The following is a 24849-nucleotide window of genomic DNA, read 5'->3' as shown; positions in this document are numbered from 1 at the left end:
GCGATACGTGACATATTTATATCTGCACGAAAATAAAGTTTGGAAGAAAAGTGTTGGGGGAACAAGGGATTCATTTTCCCGGGGTAGTTGGAATGCAATGGGACACCTCAGGCCGCTGGGACAGGCTGGCCTCCGCGCGGGGGCGCCCGAGCAGCCGCGCCGCCGGGCCTTCCGGCCGCCCTGCCGGAAGTGCTCTCCTGACCCGCCGCAGTGCAGCGCACCGCACCGCGGGAAGATGGCGTTGGAGGTCGGCGATATGGAAGATGGGCAGCTCTCCGACTCGGATTCCGACATGACGGTCGCACCCAGCGACAGGCCGCTGCAATTGCCGGTGAGTGTGAAAGGAGGGTGGGTGATCGTGGCTGGGCGCGCCGAGGCTGGGCCCCGGGGAGAGCACAGGCAGCGGTGAGGGTGAGGGGTGGGAGCTAGGAGCCCGGGCCAGAGGGAGGAGCCCGGGCTGTCGGGTCAGCGGCCGCAGAAGGGGCAAGTAGGCGTACCCCGGGCGGGTTCACGGAGCCCGGGCTGAGGGGGCCGGGGGACGAGGGGCGGCGGCGGCAGCGGCAGCGGCAGCGGCAGCGGCTGCGCATGCGAACCCCGACCCGGCGGCTCCCTGCGAGGCGGGGCGCGCGAGCCCTGGCGCCTCCTGGAGGCCGGCTTGCGGCGGCCTTTTGCCGTCTCACCTCCGCCTACTGCTCTTTCTTTTCTAAACTTAGGGCTTCCCCACTCCAGCGCCTCTAGGTGACCATAAAGGGGCAGATTTTGCCAAATATGTAGCATCTGGGGTGTGATGCTCATTTTCTCCCTGAGCCGAAGGGAGACTGAGGACCAGGAATGAAGTTTATCGCTCACTCAGAGACCTGGTTTTCCATATTTCCACCGAACCTAGCTTTGTCATGCGGTACCATGACACTAGGTTTTTGCATTAGCTTCTCTGGTTTTGTTTGTTATTTTGAGGCAGTCTTACGCTGTTGCCCAGGCTGGAGTGCAGTGGCGCGATCTCGGCTCACTGCAACCTCCGCCTCCTGGGTTCAAGCGATTCTCTTGCCTCAGCCTCCCGAGTAGCTGGGATTACATGCGCCCGCTGCCACGCCCGGCTAATTTTTGTATTTTTGGTAGACATGGGGTTTCACCATGTTGGCCAGGCTGGTCTCGAACTCCTGATCTCAAGTGATCCACCTGCCTCGGGTTCCCAAAGTGCTGGGATTACATGCGTGAGCCACCGCGCCCGGCCTAATTTTTGTATTTTTAGTAGAGACGGGGGGTTCTCCATTTTGGCCAGGCTGGACTTGAACTCCTGTCCTTAAATGATCCACCCGCCTCTGCCTCCCAAAGTGCTGGGATTACAGGCGCGAGCCACCGTCCCCGGCCCAGCTTCCCTGCTTTCTAAACGGGAATTTGTCTTGACTGCCGTGGTAGGTAGCAACCTCTTTGAGAGGACGTTGGTGCCAGGCTGCCTGTGTTCAGATCCTGGGGCCACCGATGTGTGACCTACAGCAGGTTTATTTAGCTTCACTGCTTTTTGTCTCCATCTGTGGAACTAGCATGATGTACCACTGATAGGGTTATTACAAGGATTCTATGGAGCATACAGTGCGCAGTAATGCCTGATAAGTGTTATCTCTGATTATTATTTGAAGATAGGAAGATAGATCGTCCCAACTTCCATTTCTAGCGTAGTAGGAGTTTAACAAATACAAATACTTGCTTTTGCATATAAATGTTTAGGAAATTAGTACCAAGATATTTTGTTTTTCAATCTTAGGTTGTTTTTACATAAATTGACCCATGACTTGGTAAATAAATTTGATGCCGTGGACTCTGGGGTTTTAAAAATATGCCCAGGCTGGGCGCGGTGGCTCACGCCTGTAATCTCAGCACTTTGGGAGGCCGAGGCGGGTGGATCACGAGGTCAGGAGATCGAGACCATCCTGGCTAACACAGTGAAACCCCCTCTCTACTAAAAATACAAAAAAATTAGCCGGGCGTGGTGGCGGGCACGGTGGCGGGCGCCTGTAGTCCCAGCTACTCAGGAGGCTGAGGCAGGAGAATGGTGTGAACCCGGGAGGCGGAGCTTGCAGTGAGCCGAGATCACGCCACTGCACTCCAACCTGGGTGACAGAGCGAGACACCATCTAAAAAAAAATATATATATATCTATATCTATATCTATATCTATATCTATATCTATATCTATATATATATATATATATCTTATGCCCAGCCTGGGCATCTTGGCAAGACTCCGTCTCTACAAAAAATGCAAAAAAAATTAGCTGGGTACGGTGAAGGTTGCCTGTAGTCCCAGTCCCTCGGGAGGCTGAGGTAGGAGGATCGCTTGCTCCACTGCACTCCAGCCTCGGCCACAGAACAAAACTTTGTCAAAAAAAAAAAAAAAAAGTAGGCCGGGCGCAGTGGCTCATGCCTGTAATCCCAGCACTTTGGGAGGCCAAGGCGGGCAGATCACGAGGTCAGAAGATCGAGACCATCCTGGCTAACACGGTGAAACCCCCTCTCTACTAAAAATACAAAAAAATTAGCCAGGCGTGGTAGTGGGCGCCTGTAGTCTCAGCTACTCGGGAGGCTGAGACAGGAGAATGGCGTGAACCCGGGAGGTGGAGCTTGCAGTGAGCCGAGATCGCGCCACTGCACTCCAGCCTGGGCAACAGAGCGAGACTCCGTCTCAAAAAAAAAAAAAAAGTAACAATTATGTATGTCATTTTAAAACATTCTGACAGTAACTGAAAAGTTTGAAATCTTGTTGAGATCTTAGAACAAAGTGCTGCATTAGTTATAAAGATAAGAATTTGTGGCTTTTAAATTGGCAAATTCCATGTGGAACTTAGAAAAGTAGGAACTTGATTGGTCTCAGACTTGTCTTTGAAGATCAGTTCCATTTTGGAATGGCACAGTTGAATCTCTAAATTTTTAAAAATTAGGTAGGTGGAGTTTATGTGTTTTGTGAAATTGATTGTGTTTCTTTTCACTTGCAGAAAGTGCTAGGTGGTGACAGTGCTATGAGGGCCTTCCAGAACACGGCAACTGCATGTGCACCAGTATCACATTATCGAGCTGTTGAAAGTGTGGATTCAAGTGAAGAGAGTTTTTCTGATTCAGATGATGATAGCTGTCTTTGGAAACGCAAACGACAGAAATGTTTTAACCCTCCTCCCAAACCAGAGCCTTTTCAGTTTGGCCAGAGCAGTCAGAAACCACCTGTTGCTGGAGGAAAGAAGATTAACAACATATGGGGTGCTGTGCTGCAGGAACAGAATCAAGATGCAGTGGCCACTGAACTTGGTATCTTGGGAATGGAGGGCACTATTGACAGAAGCAGACAATCCGAGACCTACAATTATTTGCTTGCTAAGAAACTTAGGAGGGAATCTCAAGAGCATACAAAAGATCTAGACAAGGAACTAGATGAATATATGCACGGTGGCAAAAAAATAGGATCAAAGGAAGAGGAAAATGGGCAAGGTCATCTCAAAAGGAAACGACCTGTCAAAGACAGGCTAGGGAACAGACCAGAAATGAACTATAAAGGTCGATATGAGATCACAGCGGAAGATTCTCAAGAGAAAGTGGCTGATGAAATTTCATTCAGGTGAGCATTTGAATTACAAATAAGTACTTGACCAGATGGCTTCTATTTACAGGAAATAAAATAAATGCCAAATACTTAAATACTTTAATGATATGTTCCTCCCCCCGCTTTTTTTTTTTTTTTTTTTTTTTGAGACAGGGTCTTGCTCTGTCACCCAGGCTGGAGTGCAGTTGCTCACTGCATCCTCCACCTCCTGGCTCAAGGGATTCTCCTACCTCAGCCTCCTGAATAGCTGGGACCACAGGTACACACCTCCACGCCCAGCTATTCTTTGTATTTTTAGTAGTCCAACTGTCCATGGCCAACGGGGTCTTGCCATGTTGTCTAAGCTACTCTCGAACTCCAGAGCTCAAGGGATCTACCCGCCTTTGCCTCAAAGTGCTGGGATTACAGGCATGAGCCATGGGCTGGCCTAATTTATTTATTTGTTTTTGAGAAAGGATCTCACTCTGTTGCCCAGGCTGGAGTGCAGTGCTGCAGTCACACCTCACTGCAGTGAGCCTAGAACTCTTGGGCTGAAGGGATCCTTCCACCTCAGGTTCCTGAGTAGCTGGGACTACAGGCTCAGGCCATCATGTCTGGCTAATTAAAAAAGAAAAAAAAAAAAATTATGGCCAGACACAGTGGCTCAGGCTTGTAATCCCAGCACTTTGGGAGGCCGAGGTGAGTGGATCATGAGGTCAGGAGTTCAAGACCTGCCTCGCCAACACAGTGAAACCCCATCTCTACTAAAAATACAAAAATTAGCTGGGCATGGTAGTGGGCACCTGTAATCCCAGCTACTCGGGAGGTTGAGGCAGGAGAATCGCTTGAACCCAGGAGGCAGAGGTTGCAGTGAGCCGAGATTGTGCCACTGCACTCCAGCCTGGGCGACAGAACTAGACTCCGTCTCAGAAAAAAAAAAAAAAAATTAGGAGTTTCACTGTGTTGACCAGGCTGGTGTCAAACTCCTGGGAGCAAGCATTCCTCCCACATTGGCCTCCCAAAGCGCTGGGATTATATGCATCAACCACTGCGCTGTCCACAGAATTTTTTTTTTTTTTTAAGAGATGATCTTGCTCTGGTCACTCAGCTGGAGTGCAGTAGCGCAGTCAGAGCTCACTGAAGCTGAACTCCTGGGCTTAAGCAATCCTCCTGCCTCAACTTCCCAGATTGCTGGGATTATAGGTGTGAGCCACTGTGCCAGACTCTTTGAAAATTTTTCTTTAAGAAACTGGGGTAATTTGGTTATATGAATACATTCGTAATGTATTTTTCTGTTTGTTTTTTGTCTGTTTGTTTTTTGAGACAGTCTTGCTCTGTCACCCAGGCTGGAGTGCAGTGGTGTTATCCTGGCTCACTGCAACGTCCCCTCATGAGAATTGCTTGAACATGAGAGAGCCACCTGAGTAGCTGGGACTATAGGCATTCGCCACCACACCCAAATTTTTTTTTTTTTTTTTTGTATTTTAGTAGTGATAGGGTTTCACTATGTTGGCCGGGCTGGTCTCGAACTCCTGGCCTCAAGTGATTTGCCTGCCTTGGCCTCCCAAAGTGCTGGGATTACAGGCGTGAGCTGCGCACCCGCTGTGTTTTCTTAAATTTGGACAAGCCTGATAGAATAATTTTGTAGACTTTTATGAACTGTTAAACAACTTGTTGCATTTAGTGCCATAGAGCTTTTTAAATAAAGCATATGTTTTTAAATCATGGGTTGTTTTTGTTTGTTTAGTGTTTTCAAGAATTTTTGACTTTTTTCTTAACTTTGAGGTATATTTTACAGATAATATTCACCCATTTCTAGTGTTAATTTCTTTAGGAAACATACCAAGTTGTATAACCATCACCTCTGAAACATTTCTGTCACCCAATAAGATCCCTTATGTCCACATGCCAGTTTATAGTTAATTCCTGTTCTCATCCCAGATAACTGCTAATCTACTTTCTGTCTTTATAAATTTGCCTTTTCTGGATATTTCATATAAATGGTGTCATATAGTATGTAATCTCGTGCCTTGCTTCTGTCAGCTAATGTTATGTTTTTGTTTGTGTTTTTTTGTTTGTGTGTGTGGTTTGTTTTTTTGATTGTTTGTTTGTTTTGAGACAGAGTGTCACTCTGTTGCCCAGACTGGAGTGCAGTGTCACGATCTCAGCTCACTGCAATTTCCGCCTCCCGGGTTCAAGCAATTCTCGTACCTCATCCTCTTGAGTAGCTGGAATTAATAGCCATGTGCTACAACGCCCAGCTAATTTTTATATTTTTTAGTAGAGACAGGGTTTCGCCATGTTGGCCAGGCTGGTCTCGAACTCCAGACCACCTCGGCCTCCCAAAGTGGTGGGATTAGAGGCGTGAGCCACTGCGCCCAGCCAATATTATGTTTTTGATATTGATCCATGGTGTAGCAGGAATCAATACATTTTTATAGTGTGTGTATATATGCATATATTCATATTGAATATTCTACTTTTTGGCTATTATGAATAATGCTGTTACGAACCTTCACATCCAGATCTTTAAACATATATTTTCATATCTTTGTTTTCTTTTTTTTTTTTTTTTGAGACAGAGTCTCGCTCTGTCTCCCAGGCTGGAGTGCAGTGGCACGATCTCAGCTCACTGCAACCTCCACCTCCTGGGTTTTACGCCATTCTCCTGCCTCAGCCTCCCGAGTAGCTGGGACTACAGGCATGCACCACATACGCCCAGCTAATATTTTTTGTATTTTTAGTAGAGATGGGGTTTCACCATGTTAGCCAGGATGGTCTCGAACTCCTGACCTTGTGATCCCCCCACCTTGGCCTCCCAAAGTGCTGGGATTACAGGCATGAGCCACCACGCCCGGCATCTTTGTTTTCTTTTGTTTTGTTTTAGACGGAGTCTCACTCTGTCGCCCAGGCTGGAGTGCAGTGGCACAATCTCAGCTCACTGCAACCTCCGCCTCCTGGGTTCAACCAAATCTCCTGCCTCAGCCTCCCTAGTAGCTGGGATTAGAGGCGTGCGCCACCACGCCCGGCTAATTTTTTTTTGTATTTTTAGTAGAGACAGGGTTTCACCATGTTGACCAGGCTGGTCTCAAACTTCTAACCTCAGATGATCCATCCCCTTCGGCCTCCCAAAGTGTTGGGATTACAGGCGTGAGCCACCTCACCTGGCCATATTTTCATTTCTTTTGGGTAAATACCCAGAAGTAGAATTGCTTGGTGTATGGTAAATTTACAGTTCATGTATTTTTACCAAGTTCAGATTTTGAATTAACATTTTCATTAGCTCTAAATTACTAATGAACAGTGTCACAAATTTGAAAACATATATGGTTCAAGAGTAATACAGCTGGTAGGAAAATAAGTATTTACTTTCCAGGCAAGCCTATCTGAACACCAGGACTTGATTTTTAAAATACTGGGGAAGTTTGGAATTTGAGTGCTGGAAAGAAACTTAGAGATGTTGTAAACCAAAACCTTCATTTCACAGATTAATATTAGACCTGGAGTTAAACCCTGATCCTTGTGTTCCTAGTCTATTTCTCTTTCCACAAAAATGCACTGCCTCCTGTTGAGAAGAAACAAAGGGTGCCAGGTCTGAATTCTTTTTTTTTTTTTTTTTTTTTTTTTTTTTGAGACGGAGTTTCACTCTTGTTGCCCAGGCTGGAGTGCAATGGTGCCATCTTGGCTCACTGCAACCTCTGCCTCAGGGTTCAAGCAATTCTCCTGCCTCAGCCTCCCAAGTAGCTGGGATTACAGGCATGCGCCACCACACCCAGCTAATTTTGTATTTTTTGTAGAGACAGGATTTCTCCACGTTAGTCAGGCTGGTCTCGAACTCCCAACCTCAGGTGATCCACCCACCTTGGCCTCCCAAAGTGCTGGGATTACAGGCGTGAGCCACTGCACCCAGCTGAATTCTTGATCTGTTGAGAGTGTGAGCTTTGACACTGGAAGAATTACTTAGGCTACCTACGTTTCTAACTTCTCAATGACAAAATGAAAACGATAGTACCTGTCTTATACATTCTTTAGAGAATCAGCTGGCATAGTGCATGTAAGGTTCTTAGGATTTTGCTTATTATAATCATAATAAGCCATCAGTAACTATTAGCTATTTCTATTTTTTGTTCTGAGGCAAGGTACATCAAGATACTATGAGGGAAAGGTACTATCCCATTTTAAAGCTCCAGACATCTCTGGAATTACGAGAGCCTTAGCTTTTAGGCGTAATAATTGAAAGTATATATGTCTGTTATTTATTTTGACAATAGTGGACTGCCTTTATCATCTTTTGCATTCAGGCCTGCATTCATCGTGCTGCGTGTGCATTTTGAAATCTGCTATAATCCAATAAGACAAGCCAATTATGAGAGTTTAGATGGAAACTTGAGGTTACCATCTCCTTCTGTGACCCAAGATTAGGAATATTTACATGTCAGTGATTCCAAGATTAAATATTGAAGATTTAGAAAACCAAGATTTACTAGAATCAGATTTTTATTCTAGCTGGAGACTAACGTAGATTTCTTCAACTTTGTACAACAAACAAAGGTTAATTTTACTTGTTTCTCATCAGGTTACAGGAACCAAAGAAAGACCTGATAGCCCGAGTAGTGAGGATTATTGGTAACAAAAAGGCAATTGAACTTCTGATGGAAACCGCTGAAGTTGAGCAAAATGGTGGTCTCTTTATAATGGTAAGACTGCTTAACTGTTTTTGTTTTTGTATTGTTTATCCTGTGTTTTTGTTTTTGTTTTTGATTACAAATTTAACTTGGCCTTTGTTGCATCTCTGATATATCATGCATTCTTACAGTATGTTTGAGGTTTTTAAACTGTTATCAACAATGAAGACTGGGTTAAAAAAAAAATTAGTTGCCAGGCGCAGTGGCTCACTCCGGTATTCCCAGCCCTTTGGGAGGCTGAGGCGGGCCGATCACCTGAGATCGGGAGTTCAACACCAGCCTGACCAACATGGAGAAATCCTGTCTCTACTAAAAATACAAAATTAGCCAAGCGTGGTGGCACATACCTGTAATCCCAACTACTTGGGAGGCTGAGGCAGGACAATCAGTTGAACCTGTAAGGCCAGAGGTTGCGGTAAGCTGAGATCACACCCTTGAACTCCATCCTGGGCAACAGGAGCGAAACTCCGTCTCAAAAAAAAAAAAAAAAAAAGAAGAAGGAAAAAAAAAAAAGATTAGTACACTTGTTTTTGCAGTTAGTACTTTCCTGACCAAAAAAAAAAAAAAAAACATAAATTGTAGCCTGTTGCCGTATAGTCACCAAAACATTTCTTACATGATTCGTTAAAGGTAGGGGTTGAATTTTTTGTTGTTGTTGTTGTTGTTGTTGGTTTTTTTTTTTTTGAGAAGGAGTCTGACTCTGTCGCCCAGACTGGAGTGCAGTGGCGCAATCTCGACTCACTGCAACCTCTGCCTCCCGAGTTCAAGCAATTCTCCTGCCTCAGCCGCCCAAGTAGTGAGATCACAGGCATGCACCACCACACCCGGCTAACATTTGTATTTTTAGTAGAGACAGGGTTTCACCATGTTGGTCACGCTGGTCTTGAACTCCCGACCTCACGTGATCTGCCCACCTCGGCCTCCCAAAGTGCTGGGATTACAGGCGTGAGCCACCGTGCCCGGCCTCCAAATTTACTTTCTTTGGATACATTCTTTCCTTGAATTCAGTGCTTTCTACATGCCAGGCACTGTTCTAGAGGAGGGAAGTTATGTTGTGGTTGGGGGAAAGGAAGAAAGTCTATAAACAATAAATATAACTTCAAGTATGTTAAAAAGTGATACATTGACCAGACACACCTGTAATCCCAGCACTTTGGGAGGCCAAGGAGGGTAGACTGCTTGAGTACAGGAGTTCGAGACCAGCCTGGGCAACAAGGTGAAATCCTGTTTCTACAAAAAATATGTATATATTTATTAGCCAGGCTTGGTGGCACATGCGTTTAGTCCCAACTACCCAGGAGGCTGAGGTGGGAGGATTACTTGAACCTGGGAGGTCAAGGCTGCAGTGAACCATAATCATGCCACTGCACTCCAGCTTGGGTGACAGAGCGAGACCCTGTCTCAAAAAAAAAAAAAAAAAAAAAAGTGATATATCCTATGAGAAAAGAAAGAAATCAGATGGAGCTATAGGGAATAGTAGCAGAGAGGAGGACATTGCAGTTAAACTAGAGTGGTCTGGGTAGATGTTATTAAGAAGGTGCCATTTGAACAAAGACTTGAGGTGAAGCAATGAATACTGCAGGAAGAATAGACCAAGTAGAAGTAACAGCCATTATAGAAGTGAAGGGTGCCCAGCAAGGCCAGAACTAGCGTGAAGTGAGCAGTTTACTTGCTTTAGGTTCAAAATTTGAGAGTCTTAAAAACTCAATAATCGAAATAAATAATATTTGAATGTACCAGTTTCAAAACTCAAAATTAATGCAAAAAATCCATAATGGACAAAATTTTAAAGGCAGGCTCTTACCCTGTACTTGGCAAGACTGCTCTCTCCACCCTAATCTCTACCTATTTCCTGTCTCAACAAGGGGCCAATGTGGCAGGAGCAGAGTGCATGAGAGAGTGAGTAGGATATAAGGTCAGAGATAATTGGGCCAGGTCTAGTGGGAACTTGTTTGCCATCTTAAGGAATTTTCCTTTTACTTTAAATGAAATGGCCCATAGAGGGTTTTGAACAGATAAGAAATGCATTTCCTAGGCCGGGCGTGGTGGCTCACACCTGTAACCCCACCACTTTGGGAGGCCGAGGCAGGCAGATCACCTGAGGTCAGGAGTTCGAGACCAGCCTCACTAATGTGGAGAAACCCCGTCTCTATTAAAAATACAGACAAATTAGCCGGGTATGGTGGTGTATGCCTGTAATCCCAGCTACTCAGAAGGCTGAGACAGGAGAATCGCTTGAACCCGGGAGGTGGAGGTTGCCATGAGCCGAGATCGTGCCATTGGACTCCAGCCTGGGCAACAAGAGTGAAACTTGGTCTCAAAAAAGAAAAAAGAAAAAGAAATGCATTTCCTTTCAGCTGCTGTTCTGAGAATAGACTGAAGTGGGGATAAGAGTAGAAGTAGGAAAAGCCATTCCAGTGGGTCTGACCAGCATGGTAGCAGTGAGGTGAAGGTCAGATTCTGGGTGTATGTGGAAGATACGGCCAACAGAATTTCCTAGTGGATTAGATGGAGGATGTAAGAAAAGGAAGAGTCAAAGATGACTCCAAGGTGTTTAGCCAGTTTAAAGAGCAATATCCAAAAATTCACATTGGCTCCAAAGTCTCAAAAGTCTATTTAACATGAACATGGAAGGGTATGTATAATGGATTGTTTAATGAAAAGACACAGATTACAAACCAATTGGCCAGGCACAGTGCCTCATGCCTGTAATCCCAGCACTTGAGGTCAGGCGTTCGAGACCAGCCTGTCCAACATGGTGAAACCCCATCTCTGCTAAAGATACAAAAATTAGCCGGGTGTGGTGGCATGTGCCTGTAATCCCAGGTGCTTGGGAGTCTGAGGCAGGAGAATTGCTTGAACCAGGGAGGTGGAGGTTGCAGTGAGCAGAGATCGTGCCACTGCACTCCAGCCTGGGCAACAAGAACATGACTCTGTCTCAAAAATAAATAAATCAATTTATATGACAGAATCCCATTTGGGGTTGGAGTTACAAATATATGTGGCATATGAAAAAGTAAAAAGATGTCCAGGTGTGGTGGCTCACACCTGTAATCCTGAGACCAGCCTGGGTGACATGGTGAAACCTAATCTCTACAAAAAAAATACAAAAATTAGCTGGATGTTGTGGCACATGCTTGTAGTCCCAGCTACTCGGGAGGCTAAGGAGGTGGGAAGATCCCTCGAGCCCAGAAGGTCGAGCTGCAGTGAGGCATGGTCACACCACCTCACTTAGCCTGGGTGAAGAGCCAGACTGTGTCAAAAAAAAGTTAAAAGATTCTATGTGTCAAAATGTTACAATGATTACCTATGGTTATTGGGATTATGGGTGGTTTTTTCTTTTCGTTTTCTTTTTTTTTTTTTCCTTTTTGATACAGGGTCTCACTCTGTCATCCAGGCTGGAGTGCGGTGGCACAATCACAGGTCACTGCAGCCTCGACCTCCCTGGCTCAAGCAGTCCTTCCACTTCAGTCTCCCGAGCAGCTGGGACTATAGGCTTGAGCCACCATGCCCAGCTAATTTTTGTATTTTTTGTAGAAATGGGGTTTCACCATGTTGCCCAGGCTGGTCTCAAACTCCTGGGTGCTCAAGCAGTCCATCTGCCTCTAGGATTACAGGTGTGAGCCACTGTACCCTGCCTATTTTTTCTTTTAACTGCATGTTTTTGCTACTTTTTTCTGCAATTAACATAATATTTGAGACAGAGTCTTGCTCTGTCACCCAGGGTGGAGTGCAGTGTTGCCATCTCAGCTCACTGCAACCTCTACCTCCCAGATTCAAGCAATTCTCCTGCCTCAGCCTTCTGAGTAACTGGGATTACAGGCACATCCCACCATGTCCAGCTAATTTTCTATTTTTAGTAGAAACAGGGTTTCACCATGTTGGCCAGGCTGGTCTCAAACTCCCGACCTCAAGTGATCCACCCGTCTCGGCCTCCCAAAGTGTTGGGATTATACCCAACACCCAACCCGTGAGTCACCGCACCCGACCACAAGTGTGTATACGTACCTATTTCCTTATTTTTAAAAATTCAGTTATTTGAATAGGCAACGAGTTCACATGGTAAAACAAGAAAGAGTATCAAGGGCTAAAGGGAGGAGGCTAAGGGAAATTCATGTGTACAGAGTTTCAGATTTGCAAGATGAAACAGTTTTGGAGATCTGTTTTATAACATTGTAAATATACTTTACTACTGAACTGTACACTTAAAAATTGTGAAGATAAATTTTTTTGTCATGTGTTTATTATCACAATAAAAAATCAGAGTAAGAGTGTGTAGTGAGAGGCTCCCCGACCACACCTATCCTCGAGCCACCCAGACTCCTCTCCAACACCATTATTAGTATTATTATTATTATTTTGAGATGGAGTCTCGCTCTGTTGCCCAGGCTGGAGTGCAGTGGTGCGATCTTGGCTTACTGCAACCTCTGCCTCCTGGGTTCAAGCGATTCTCCTGCGTCAGCCTTCGAAGTAGCTGGGATTACAGGCACACGCCACCACACCCAGCTAATTTTTATATTTTTAGTAGAAACGAGGTTTCATCATGTTAGGCTGGTTTCGAACTCCTGACCTTATGATCTGCCCACCTTGGCCTCCCAAAGTGCTGGGATTACAGGCGTGAGCCACCATGCCCAGCCCTAACACTCTTTTTTTTACACAAATGGTCATATACTATACATGCTATTCTATACCTTGCTTTTTTTTTTTTTTAACTTGATTTATCTTAGAAATCTTATCAAGTGGCCAGGTGCAGTGGCTCACGCCTGTAGTCCCAGCTACTCGAGAGGCTGAGGCAGGAGAATGGTGTGAACCCGGGAGGCGGAGCTAGCATTGAGCCAAGATCGCGCCACTGGGCGACAGAGCAAGGATCCGTCTCAAAAAAAAAATAAAAAATAAAAAAAGAAATCTTACCAAGTGTATAAAGAGAGCCCCCTCATTCTTTTTTGCGGTTGCTAACATTCCAGTGAATGGTTATACATAATTTATATGACTATGTGTATATACACATACATGCTCAGTCGATCCTCATTATTTGTATATTTTATATTTTCAAATTTGCCTACTTGGTAAAAGTTATTCATAACCTCAAAATCAATACTAGTGGTGGTTTCACAGTCATTCACAGATGTGCAGTGTCTAAAAAAATTTGAGTTGTCCGACGTGCACATGCTTAGCTGAGGTCAAACAAGGCAACATTGCTTTGTTTCAGCTTCCATACTATAAACAAGTGTTCTTTTCAAGGTCTATTTTAGTCTATTTTAGCCATCTTTTTCACATTTCGTGCCTTTTTTTTTTTTGCCCTTCTGGGGATTTTGCTGTTTAAAATGGCCACTCCGAGGGTAGTGCTGTAGTGCCAACTAGTGTTTTAGTCTAAGTGCAAGAAGACTGTGACATGCCTTAGAGACAAAATATGGTTAGATAAGCATCGTTTAGGCATGAGTTATATAGGCTGTTGGCCACGAATTCAATGTTAATGAATCAACAATATGTTTTCAATAAGGTGTCTTTAAACCAAGATACATACAAGGTTATATACTGAGCTGTTGACAAAAGTGTTGTCTATCAGAGGCTTTCAGGAACCTAACCCTATATTTTTCAGAAAGAATGTTTCAGTATTTGCTAATTCGATGTTTGCAGCAACTTTATAAAACATAACTACCATGACTGTTGAGAAGCCACTGTATGTGTGTGTATATATCTGATTTATTATATATATTTAAATCTTTGATCCCTTTGGAATATATCTTGGTATAAGACATGAGGTGTGAATCCAACGTAATATTTTCCGTGGTGGCTACCCAGTAGCTCAACCGCCAACTTTTTTTTTTTTTTTTGAAATAGAGGTTTGCAGGAGACTCCGTCTCAAAAAAAAAAAAAAAAAAATGAAATGGAGGTTTGCCCTTGTCATCCAGGCTGGGGTGCAATGGCACAGTCTCGGTTTACTGCAACCTCTACCTCCTGGGTTCAAGTGATTCTCCTGCCTTAGCCTCCCAAGTAGCAGGGATTACAGATGCGTGCTACCATGCCCAGCTAATTTTTGTATTTTTGATAGACACAGGGTTTCACCATATTGTTGACCAGGCTGGTCTCGAACTCCTGACCTCAGGTGATCCACCCACCTCGGCCTCCAAAGCTCTGGGATTACAGGCGTGAGCTACTGCGCCCAGCCTCAAATGCCAGTTCTTGAATAATACATTTATCTTCTCCAATTTAAGATAGTATCTATATCATAGACTAAATACCTATATATATTTGGCTTTTTTTTCCTGGGTTTTCTGTTTTGCTTCACTGATCATTCTAGTTTTATTTTGGTACCATACTGTTTTAATTATTTAGAGTTTATGATGTGTTTTAACATCTAATAGAATATTCATGGTGGGTGCGGTGGCTCACACCTGTAATCCTAGCACTTTGTGAGGCTGAGCTGGGCAGATCACCTAATGTCAGAAGTTTGAGACCAGGCTGGCCCACATGGCGAAACCCGTTTCTACTAAAAATATAAAAATCCGCCAGGCGTGGTGGCAAGTGCCTATAATCCCAGCTACTCGGGAGGCTGAGGCAGGAGAATCGCTTGAACCCCAGAAGGGCAGAGGCTGCAGTGAGCCGAGATCACGCCACTTCACTCCAGCCTGAGCGAAAGAATGAAACTCCGTCTCAAACACTAAATAAATAAATAAATAAAAACATAAAAAAATTTAAAAAATAAATAAATAAAAAGAGAAATAAAAACAATTTCATAGTATTCAATATCTAGACCTTATTCACTGACTTAGCCAGGTGGCAGATTAAAACAGAAAATCCAGTCATTTGTTAGGTCATTGAGCTGAGTGGCCTATTTCTCTTTGTTACCATATAGATTTTTTAAATCACGGAATTTCAGAATTAAAAAAGACCAAATATCTTTGGCCTTCATTTTATAGATGAAGAAACTGAAACTCATATTTTGGTAATTTACTCATGTTACCTATTTCGTAAGAGTCAGAATCAAGACTGGACTTCAGATCTGGTATTTCTTGTATCCCCTTAATTGTGTCTCTGTTAAAAGATGCCTTGACCATTTATGGGAAGAGTATATGCAGTTTAACTTTTCTGTTCCTTTTTGTAGAATGGTAGTCGAAGAAGAACACCAGGTGGAGTTTTTCTGAATCTCTTGAAAAACACTCCTAGTATCAGCGAGGAACAGATTAAGGTAATGATAATGTCCTCACCTCTTAAGCTGCATCGTAATTTGACTTCTGCTCCCCTCTAGCTTCATTTTCTATGGATACCATTACCTGCTCTGCCTTCAGCGGACTGATTTTGTTATTGTCTTATTCTAAGTAATATTTGTGCCTTTTATTTTATTTATTTATTTATTTATTATTTATTTATTTATTTATTTATTTTGAGGCGGAGTCTCACTCTGTCACCCAGGCTGGAGTGTAGTGGCATGATCTCAGCTCACTGCAACCTCCGCCTCACAGGTTCAAGTGATTCTCGTGCCTCAGCCTCTCAAGTAGCTGGGATTACAGGCACATGCCACCATGCCTGGCTGATTTTTGTATTTTTAGTAGAGACGGGGTTTCACCATGTTAATCAGGATGGTCTCGATCTCCTGACCTCGTGATCCACCTGCCTTGGCCTCCCAAAGTGGTGGAATTACAGGTGTGAGCCACCACGCCCGGCTAGAGACAAAGTCTTACTCTGTTGCCCGAGCTGGAGTGCATCATCACGGCTCACTGCAGTCTTGACCTCCCTGGTCTTAGATGATCCTCAGCCTCCCAAGTAGCTGGCACAACAGGCAAGCACCACTATGGCCAGCTAATTTTTGTGTTTTTTGTAGAGACGGACCATGTTGGCCAGGCTGGTCTCCAACTCCTGGGCTCAAGCAGTCCTCCCACCTTGGCCTCCAAAAGTGCTGGAATTACAGGTGTTAGCCACCTTGCCTGGCCCTCCTTTATTCTTTTTAACCCCACATTTTCCTTCATGATTTAGACCTTTTGAAGAGTTAAAGATGGTTAGGTCAGGCGTGGTGGCTCATGTCTGTAATTCCAGCATTTTGGGAGGCCGAGGTGGGCAGATCAGTTGAGTTCAGGAGTTCAAGACCAGCCTGGCCATCATGGTGAAACCCTGACTCTACTCAAAATACAAAAATTAACCAGGCATGGTGGCGGGCGCCTGTAATCCCTGCTACTCGGGAGGCTGACACAGGAGAATCGCTTGAACCTGGGAGGTGGACGTTGCAGTGAGCCGAGATCACGCCACTGTACTCAGCCTGGGTGACAGAGTGAGACTCTTTCTTTAAAAAAAAAAAAAACTTACAGGTGGTTAGCTTACAGAATATTAGGTTACCTTATTATATTTTGGTGATTGTCTCCTCGTGGCTTTGTTTCATTCATTCTTCTGTCTCCAGTATTATAAACTAGAAGGTGTAGACTCTTTAGTATTTTAAATCATGTTTGTGTTACTGGGAATATCTTTTATGGACATTCTTCTACAGAATGGGTTTTTCAAAACTTAAAATTTGTTATCTTTTATTTGTTAATCAGAGAACATGATTTGCACTTAGCATTTATTCAAATACTAAATATTGAGAAGTAAACTCTTGCATAGGAAAGAGGTAGTGCACATCTAACACAGCTGTTGTATTTGAGTAGCCCTGCATTTTCCTTATGATAACAATGGTGATAAAGGTAATCGGAATGTGTCTTTTAGCCATACTGACTGTAATGCTAATGATGACAGATAAAGCAACTTACCTTGAGCTGGTCCTGGTAATTGCATTTTGCATCTGCTCAGTGTTCTTTTTCCTTAAGTTTTCTGGCTCTTCACTTAATAGTCATTTTAATAGAGTCTGCTATATTGACATTCCTATAGGAAATGTTACTGCAAATTTAAAATCTTTAGTAACTACTTTTTTCATTTCATTGTAACAGTTGTCTCAGTAATATGATTTGTAACAATGTAAGTTTCCTTAGGAGCACAACTGTTGAGTGGTAGCAAAGATTGTACTCTAATGTTCTCTCCCCTCACCCAAAATAATTCTTGACAAAAAGTATGTACTTAAAAGATACCTTCTAAGTAACTAAACCTTGGACAAACAATATTCTCAGGCAAGAAAGAAGAAATACTGTAACATTTATTGATTTCCTCCCACTGGACCAAAGATTAATATTATGTAACTTAATCTTCACCACATTGTATCATCGTGGATGTTACTTTGTTATGCAAATGAAGAATAATCAAAATTATATGCCTGAGATCACACAGACCACTCTGACTCCAAACCCATGTTGGAGTTATTTTCACTGTATTATGTCTTTCTAATTCAGTTACTCCAGCTCATTTAGGGAAAGGATTTTAATACTAGAAAGTTTTTCTGTTAAACTGCCAGAAACTTTGCATTATAATAACAAAAAATAGAAACATTTGGAATATCTAATAATAGGGAAATGTTGACTTACAAGGACATTCTTTTGTTTGTTTTTTTTTGAGATGGAGTCTCACTCTGTCCCCTAGGCTGAAGTGCAGTGGCACGATCTCGGCTCACTGCATCCTCTGCCTCCCAGGTTCAAGCAGTTCTCTCACCTCGGCCTCTCGAGTAGCTGGGATTACAGGCATACCACCACACCCGGCTAATTTTTGTATTTTTAGTAGAGACGGGGTTTCACCATGTTGTCTGGGCTTGTCTCAAACTCCTGACTTCAGGTGATCCACCCTCCTTGGCCTCCCAAAGTGCTGGAATTACAGGAGTGAGCCACCGTGCCTGGCCAAAAAATTCTTTTTAAAAAGAGACGATTTCACTGTCACCCAGGTCTCACACTATGTTGCTCAGGCTGGTCTTGAACTCTGGAGCTCAAATGATGTTCATGCCTTGGCCTCTCGAAGTGCTGGGATTACAGGTGTAAGCCACTGTACCTGGCAGTTTTGTTTTGAAGAGGTAGGTCTTCTGCTATCACTCAGGCAGGAGTCCAATGGCACTATCATAGTTCACTGTAGCCTCAAACTCCAGGGCTCAAGTGACCCTCTTGCCTCAGCCTCCCAAGTAGCTGGGACTACAGGCACACACCATCACTCTCAGCTTATTTTTTAAATATTTTGTAGAGGCAGGGTCTTCCTGTATTGCCTAGGCTAGTCTCAATCTCCTGGCCTTAAGCAGTCCTCCTGCCTGGGCCTCCCAAAGTCCTGGGATTACAGGTGTGAGCCACCGTGCCTGACCAGTAAAATTTTATTATAGATCATTTATTTCAGATGCCACCCAAATGATGATGTTATAATTATTCTTTTAATTGCTATATTGCTAACAGTCACCATATGTAGAACTTAGAAGCCAGAACTTGACTAAGTTTGTTTTCCTGTTTTAAAATTCCATTTGGGTACATGACCTCACAATTAAGTTTTGTTTAAAAAATACAAAGTTTTCTGAAGGAAAAAAGCAATAGTTAAACTTTACTTGCTTTGTTCAAAAAGAAAAAAAAAAAAAGCTCAGCTAAAACACTAGAGTTAGATCCTTAACTTGGAGAGTTAAATATATATAGATGTGGATGGGAGGGGGGAAATTTTCCCTCAAATTACCTGCCTGCATGCTGTGATAAAGATATTAACAACATGTTGCAACAACATTTTGGGGACCATTTCCCACTTTGTTCTATTAAGTTCATAACACATGGGAATGAAGTTTGTTTTTATTTTGTTCTTTTTTTTTTTTTTTTTTTTTTTGAGACGGAGTCTCGCTCTATCGCCCAGGCTAGAGTGCAGTGGCGCAATCTCGGCTCACTGCAAGCTCCGCCTCCCGGGTTCACGCCATTCTCCTGCCTCAGCCTTTCCAAGTAGCTGGGACTACAGGCGCCCGCCACCACGCCCAGCTAATTTTTTGTATTTTTAGTAGGGACGGAGTTTCCCTGTGGTCTCGATCTCCTGACCTCATGATCCGCCCGCCTCGGCCTCCCAAAGTGCTGGGATTGCAAGCATGAGCCACCGCACCCGGCATTGTTTATTTTTTTAACTTTTGAGATGGAGTCTCCTAGCTCTGTCGCCCAAGCCGGAGTGCAGTGGCGAGATCTCGGCTCATCCGGGGTTCAAGCAATTTTGCTGCCTCACCCTCCCAAGTAGCTGGGATTACAGGTGTCCGCCACCATGCCTGGCTAATTTTTGTGTTTTGTTTGTTTGTTTTTTGAGACGGAGTCTTGCTCTATTGCCAGGCTAGAGTGCAATGGCGCAGTATCGGCTCACTGCAACCTCTGCCTCCTGGGTTCAGGCAATTCCCCTGCCTCAGCCTCCCGAGTAGCTGGGATTATAGACTTGCATCACCATGCCCAGCTAACTTTTTGTATTTTAGTAGAGATGGGGTTTCGCCATGTTGGCCAATATGGTCTCGATCTCCTGACCTCATGATCTGCCCGCCTCGGCCTCCCAAAGTGCTGGGATTACAGGCGTGAGCCAGCATGCCCAGCCTAATTTTTGTATTTTTTTTTTTTTTTAGTAGAGATGGAGTTTTACCATATTGGCCAGGCTGGTCTCGAACTCCTGACCTCAAGTGATCTGACCACCTCGGCCTCCTGAAGTGCTAGGATTACAAGCATGTGCTACCGCACCTGGCCAAAGTTTCTTTTTAATAAGGCTTGCCATATTTGGAGAGAAAAGGGCAACTTCGTAAAATTTACTCAGTGTTACCAAGCGTTATACTACTTAGAATTCTTAGCAAGATGCTTGGATATGCTTCCATATAAAATGAAAATGCTTCTGCTGTGGCTTCTTCATATTCTTTGAATTAAAGGTAAGTGAACTCTTGGGAAAAATTGCAAATCATCACACTTTTGTGAAGGCAGTATAATAGATTTTAAGAATATTTGGCCGGGTGCGGTGGCTCACCCCTGTAATCCCAGCAATTTGGGAGGCTGAGGCAGGTGGATCACTTGAGGCCAGGAGTTGGAGACCAGCCTGGGCAACATGGAGAAACCCCATCTCTACTAAAAATACAAAATATAGTTGGGTGTGGTAGCTCACGCCTGTAGTTCCAGCTACTCAGGAGGCCAAGGCATGAGAATTGCTTGAACCCTGGCAGCGGAGATTGCAGTGAGCTGAGATCAGACCGCTATCCTCCAGCCTGGGCGACAGAGCCAGACTCTGTCTCAAAAAGAAGGAGAAGAAAAAAAAAAGAATGTAGGAGAAATCACTAGCTACTTGGGATGCTGAGGCAGGAGGATTGCTTTAGTCCAGGAATTCGAGGCTGCAGTGAGGTATAATTATACCACTGCACTCCAGCTTGGGTGACAGAATGAGGCCCCATCTCTATCAAAAACTTTTAAAAAGGAGAATATTAGAGAAATCATGTATGAGTTCAGACTTCATACCTTCACATGTTAGCCCTGTAATCTTGTGCCTCATTTTTCACATCGGAAAACAAGGATAGTATAACTACCTCATAAAGGCTTTTGTAAGGATGAAATGAGTTAATGTATGTGTAGAGTCCTTAGCAAAATGCCTAGCACGTAAAAGTACTCACTTGATAACTGGTAGCAAGCCTCATTATCTTCTGAATTTACCTTTGTCTTTTCTCATGTATGTACCCTCCTTCTCCATCCTCAGTTCCTGAGTATTTGCTTTTCTTATTTCTCTTCATCAAAACACTCATATTCTGAAGTTTTCCCTTACCCGTTCATTTCAAAGATCTTTACACCTTCCGCTGTTAATTCTGTGTGCTGCTTATAACTATTTAGCATAAATTTTAGGAGAGGCTCTCCTTTATCCCACCATCTTCCATAGTGCTTTTTATAAACAAGAAGGGATTGGGATTTGTATTCTTTAAGAATATAATAGGGACTGGCTTGGCTGAAGCTGTTAGGAATCCTTGCCCAGGAGATAATAGGGTCCCAGAAGTGTGTTCTGCCTACACCAGCTTCTTTTTGAAACCTTTGAACTGTCTCTGTTTTAGTACAGGTTGATGATCCCTAATCTGAAAATCCAAAATGCTCCAAAACTTTTAGTTTTGGTTTGGTTTTTTTTTTTTTTTTTTTTTTTTTTTTTGAGACACAGTCTCGCTCTGCCGCCCAGGCTGGAGTGCAGTGGTGCAATCTCAGCTTACTGCAACCTCTGTCTCCTGAGTTCAAATGATCCCTCCTGCCTCAGCCTCCCTAGTAGCTGGGACTACAGGTGTGTGCCACCACGGCCGGCTACTTTTTGTATTTTTAGTAGAGACAGGGTTTCACCATGTTGGCCAGGCTGCTGCAACTCCTGACCTCAAGTGAACCACCCACCTCTGCCTCCCAAAATGCTGGGATTACAGGCGTGAGTCACCATGCCCAGCCTTCATTTAGGAAATTTTTAACTGTAGAGATGATACGTTATGGTAGAATAAGCATGGGCCCTAAACCTAACACTAGGCTGGGTTTAAATCAGTTTCAATCTTTACTTGCAGTGAGTACTTACTTAATATCTTGAACTCCATCTTAAGAATGAACCTAATAATATTTGCTTATTTTTTGTAAGAAATGGAGATAATGATTTTAAAGGGACAGTCATGGAATAAACTTTTAATACATGGTAGTTCTTATTTACTAACGTTGTTCCTTTATTACAGGACATTTTCTACATTGAAAACCAAAAGGAATATGAAAATAAAAAAGCTGCTAGGAAGAGGAGAACACAGGTGTTGGGAAAAAAGATGAAACAAGCTATTAAAAGTCTAAATTTTCAAGAAGATGATGATACATCACGGGAAACTTTTGCAAGTGACACAAACGAGGCCTTGGCCTCTCTTGATGAGTCACAGGAAGGACATGCAGAAGCCAAGTTGGAAGCAGAGGAAGCCATTGAAGTTGATCATTCTCATGATTTGGACATCTTTTAAGTACATTTTCAACAGTTTGAGGACTAAGCCTTTCTAAAATAACATTTTAATAAACCATTTTTACTGAGATTGCAACGTTTTGCACTGATAAACATGAGAATCTGGAGGAAATAATTGTTTTCTTGTTTAAAATATGTGCGGAAAGGAATGCAATTGATAGAACATTTAAAGATATCTCATGTATGACAAAATACTTAAGAATATATAGCACAGGATTTAATTTCTCAATCTGTTGCATGTGCTAATTATGAGTATTACTAGTTGATAATCAGTTTTGTCTAGGTCATAACATACTATTCGAAAGTTTGTTTGCTTTTTCAAGTTTATCTTTGTAGTGAATTATGCTTTGGCTTTAATTAAAACATTCCACTAAAATCATAATGGGACATATAAATTATTAAGCTGTTAGAAATGCATTCAAATTTGTTTTTTCTGTGTTCTAAGAACTCAGGCAATTTTAAGGATAAAAACTAACGTTGGCCAGGCACGGTGGCTCACGCCTGTAATCCCAACACTTTAGGAGGCCGAGGCGGGCAGATCACTTGAGGTCAGGAGTTCAGACTAGCCAGGCCAACATGTTGAAACTTCATCTCTACTAAAAATACAAAAACTAGCCAGGCGTGGTTCTGCATGCCTGTAATCCCAGCTACTCGGGAGGCTGAGGCAGGAGAATCACCTGAACCTGGGAGGCAGAGGTTGCAGTGAGCTGAGATCATACCAGTGTACTCCGGCCTGGGTGACACAGCAAGACTGTGTCTCAAAAAAAAAAAGAGATGTATACTGATGATTCTTCCCACTCATTTTGTTTGTCCGAAAGTAAATAAATGACAGAAGTTTTTCAAGTAACTATTTATTCTTTTGGGGGTTTTTTTAGTTAGGGTCTCGATCTGTCACCCAGGCTGGAGTGCAGTGGCAGGATCTCGGCTTACTGCAGCTTCCGTCTCCCAGGTTCAAGCGATCATGTGCCTCAGCCTCCTGAGTAGCTGGGATCACAGGTGTGCACCACCACGCCTAGCTGATTTTTGTATTTTTAGTAAAGACTTTCGCCATGTTGTCCAGGCTGGTCTTGAACTCCTGGCCTCAAATGATCTGCCCACCTCTGCCTCCCAAAGTGCTGGGATTACAGGTGTGAGCCACCACACCCAACCTTATTCTTCTTAAATTTAACGTGTTTTTTGACTTCTTAATTAACTTGGTCATATACTAGATGTGATCTACTCCTGTGGATTACCACATACATTAAAAAAAATTTAAAGCTGGGCGTAGTGGCGCACACCTGCAATCTCAACACTTTGGAAGGCCAAGAGAGGAAGATTGCTTGAGCCCAGGGGTTCGAGACCCACCTGGGCAACATAGTGAGACCCTGTCTCTAATTTAAAAGAGAAAAAGAAAAAAACATTCCCAGTGGCAGCCTGCCTAAGACTCTCTTACCTTATGTTAAAGAAGTCAGGTATTTAAAATGTTACATATGCCGGCGCAGTGGCTCATGCCTGTAATCCCAGCACTTTGGGAGGCTGAGACGGATAGATCATTTGAGGTCAGGAGTTCAAAACCAACCTGGCCAACATGGTGAAACCCCGTCTCAACTAAAAATACAAAAAATTAGCCGGGCATGGTTTTGCATGCCTGTAATCCCAGCTATTTGGGAGGCCAAGGCAGGAGAATCGCTTGAACCCAGGAGGCAGAGGTTGCAGTGAGTCGAGATCGTGCCACTGCACTCCAGCCTGGGTGACAGAGCAAGACTATGTCTCAAAAATAATAATCATAAAATGTTACATGTGCATGAAGTTTTAAATTACTCATTTTTATTAATGAAGAAAATAAAGGTAGTTTAGACATTCCAAGAGTTAACTATCGTTTACAAAAATATATTAAGCAAAAATATGCTTGATATATTAAGCAGAAATTTTGTATATTAAGCAAAAATGTAAAATTCAGCAATTATAAACTATTCCTTACAGACAATGTACTTGAAGTCTCTTGGTAGTTCTGAGAATGTGGTCATTGAAGTTGGATCTAAGAAGAAAGTGGTTATCGGTTGCTTTTTATTTATAAAGAATGCAAAAATAAAATTAGATTTTTGGCAGTCCTTAATGAGCTTCAAGTGATTATATTTTTAAATCTTGAATGTTTTTTCATAAAATTGCTATAAGCAAGAAAAATATTTTTAAAAGGTAATTTGATACTGACCCTAAGACAATGTATGGGACGTGATTTTAGAAATAGTACATTAAGAAAGATAATTATTCTGAATACTTAAATGCCACATATTAATGTAAATATTGCCTATTTTTCTAGCAGAAGTTATGCCTATTAAAGGGCATTGATGCCTGAAGCTACTTTAGCTTCATCAAGATTGTTTCTTCCCCACACCTTCCTGGTTTTTTAGCAATAGTTTCTTTTTTATTTCTTTTTTTTTTTTTTTTTTTTTTTGAGATGGAGTTTTCACTTTTGTTGCCAAGGCTGGAGTGCAATGGTGCCATCTCAGCTCACTGCAACCTCTGCCTCCCGGGTTCAAGCGATTCTTCTGCCTCAGCCTCCCAAGTGGCTGGGATTACAAGCACACGCCACCACACCCAGCTAATTTTTTTGCATTTTTAGTAGAGAGGGTTTCACCATGTTGGCCAGGCTGGTCTCAAACTGCTGACGTCAGGTGATCCGCCTGCCTCAGCTTCCCAAAGTGTTGGGATTACAGGCATGAGCCACCACACGCAGCCAATAGTTGTTTCTTTAACATTTGGAAACCACTCAGATTTCTGGCTTGTGTT

At 43.1% G+C, this 24849-nt stretch overlaps 1 protein-coding gene across 1 annotated transcript; it reads left to right on the top strand.

Moving 5' to 3' along the window:
* Nucleotides 1–217: 217 nt before the first annotated feature.
* Nucleotides 218–24170, top strand: PHAX (phosphorylated adaptor for RNA export). The gene is made up of 5 exons (XM_032156543.2): nt 218–331; nt 2991–3604; nt 8145–8265; nt 15359–15442; nt 21812–24170. The coding sequence occupies exons 1-5, from the start codon at nt 236–238 to the stop codon at nt 22079–22081; spliced, it is 1185 nt and encodes a 394-aa protein (XP_032012434.1). The 5' UTR covers nt 218–235; the 3' UTR covers nt 22082–24170.
* The last annotated feature ends 679 nt before the right edge of the window (nt 24171–24849 follow it).

This window comes from Hylobates moloch, unplaced genomic scaffold (assembly GCF_009828535.3).
Source record: "Hylobates moloch isolate HMO894 unplaced genomic scaffold, HMol_V3 SCAFFOLD_6, whole genome shotgun sequence".
Classification (NCBI taxonomy): Eukaryota; Metazoa; Chordata; class Mammalia; order Primates; family Hylobatidae; genus Hylobates; species Hylobates moloch.
This window is presented reverse-complemented; position numbering and strand designations above follow the sequence as displayed.

What these genes read in the sequence shown, in the direction of transcription:
- PHAX (XM_032156543.2), top strand. Translation starts at nt 236, where the DNA reads ATGGCGTTGGAGGTCGGCGATATGGAAGATGGGCAGCTCTCCGACTCG. An exon ending in ACAGGCCGCTGCAATTGCCG is followed by an intron (nt 332 to 2,990) that starts GTGAGTGTGAAA and finishes TTTCACTTGCAG; the next exon opens with AAAGTGCTAGGTGGTGACAG. An exon ending in GCTGATGAAATTTCATTCAG is followed by an intron (nt 3,605 to 8,144) that starts GTGAGCATTTGA and finishes GTTTCTCATCAG; the next exon opens with GTTACAGGAACCAAAGAAAG.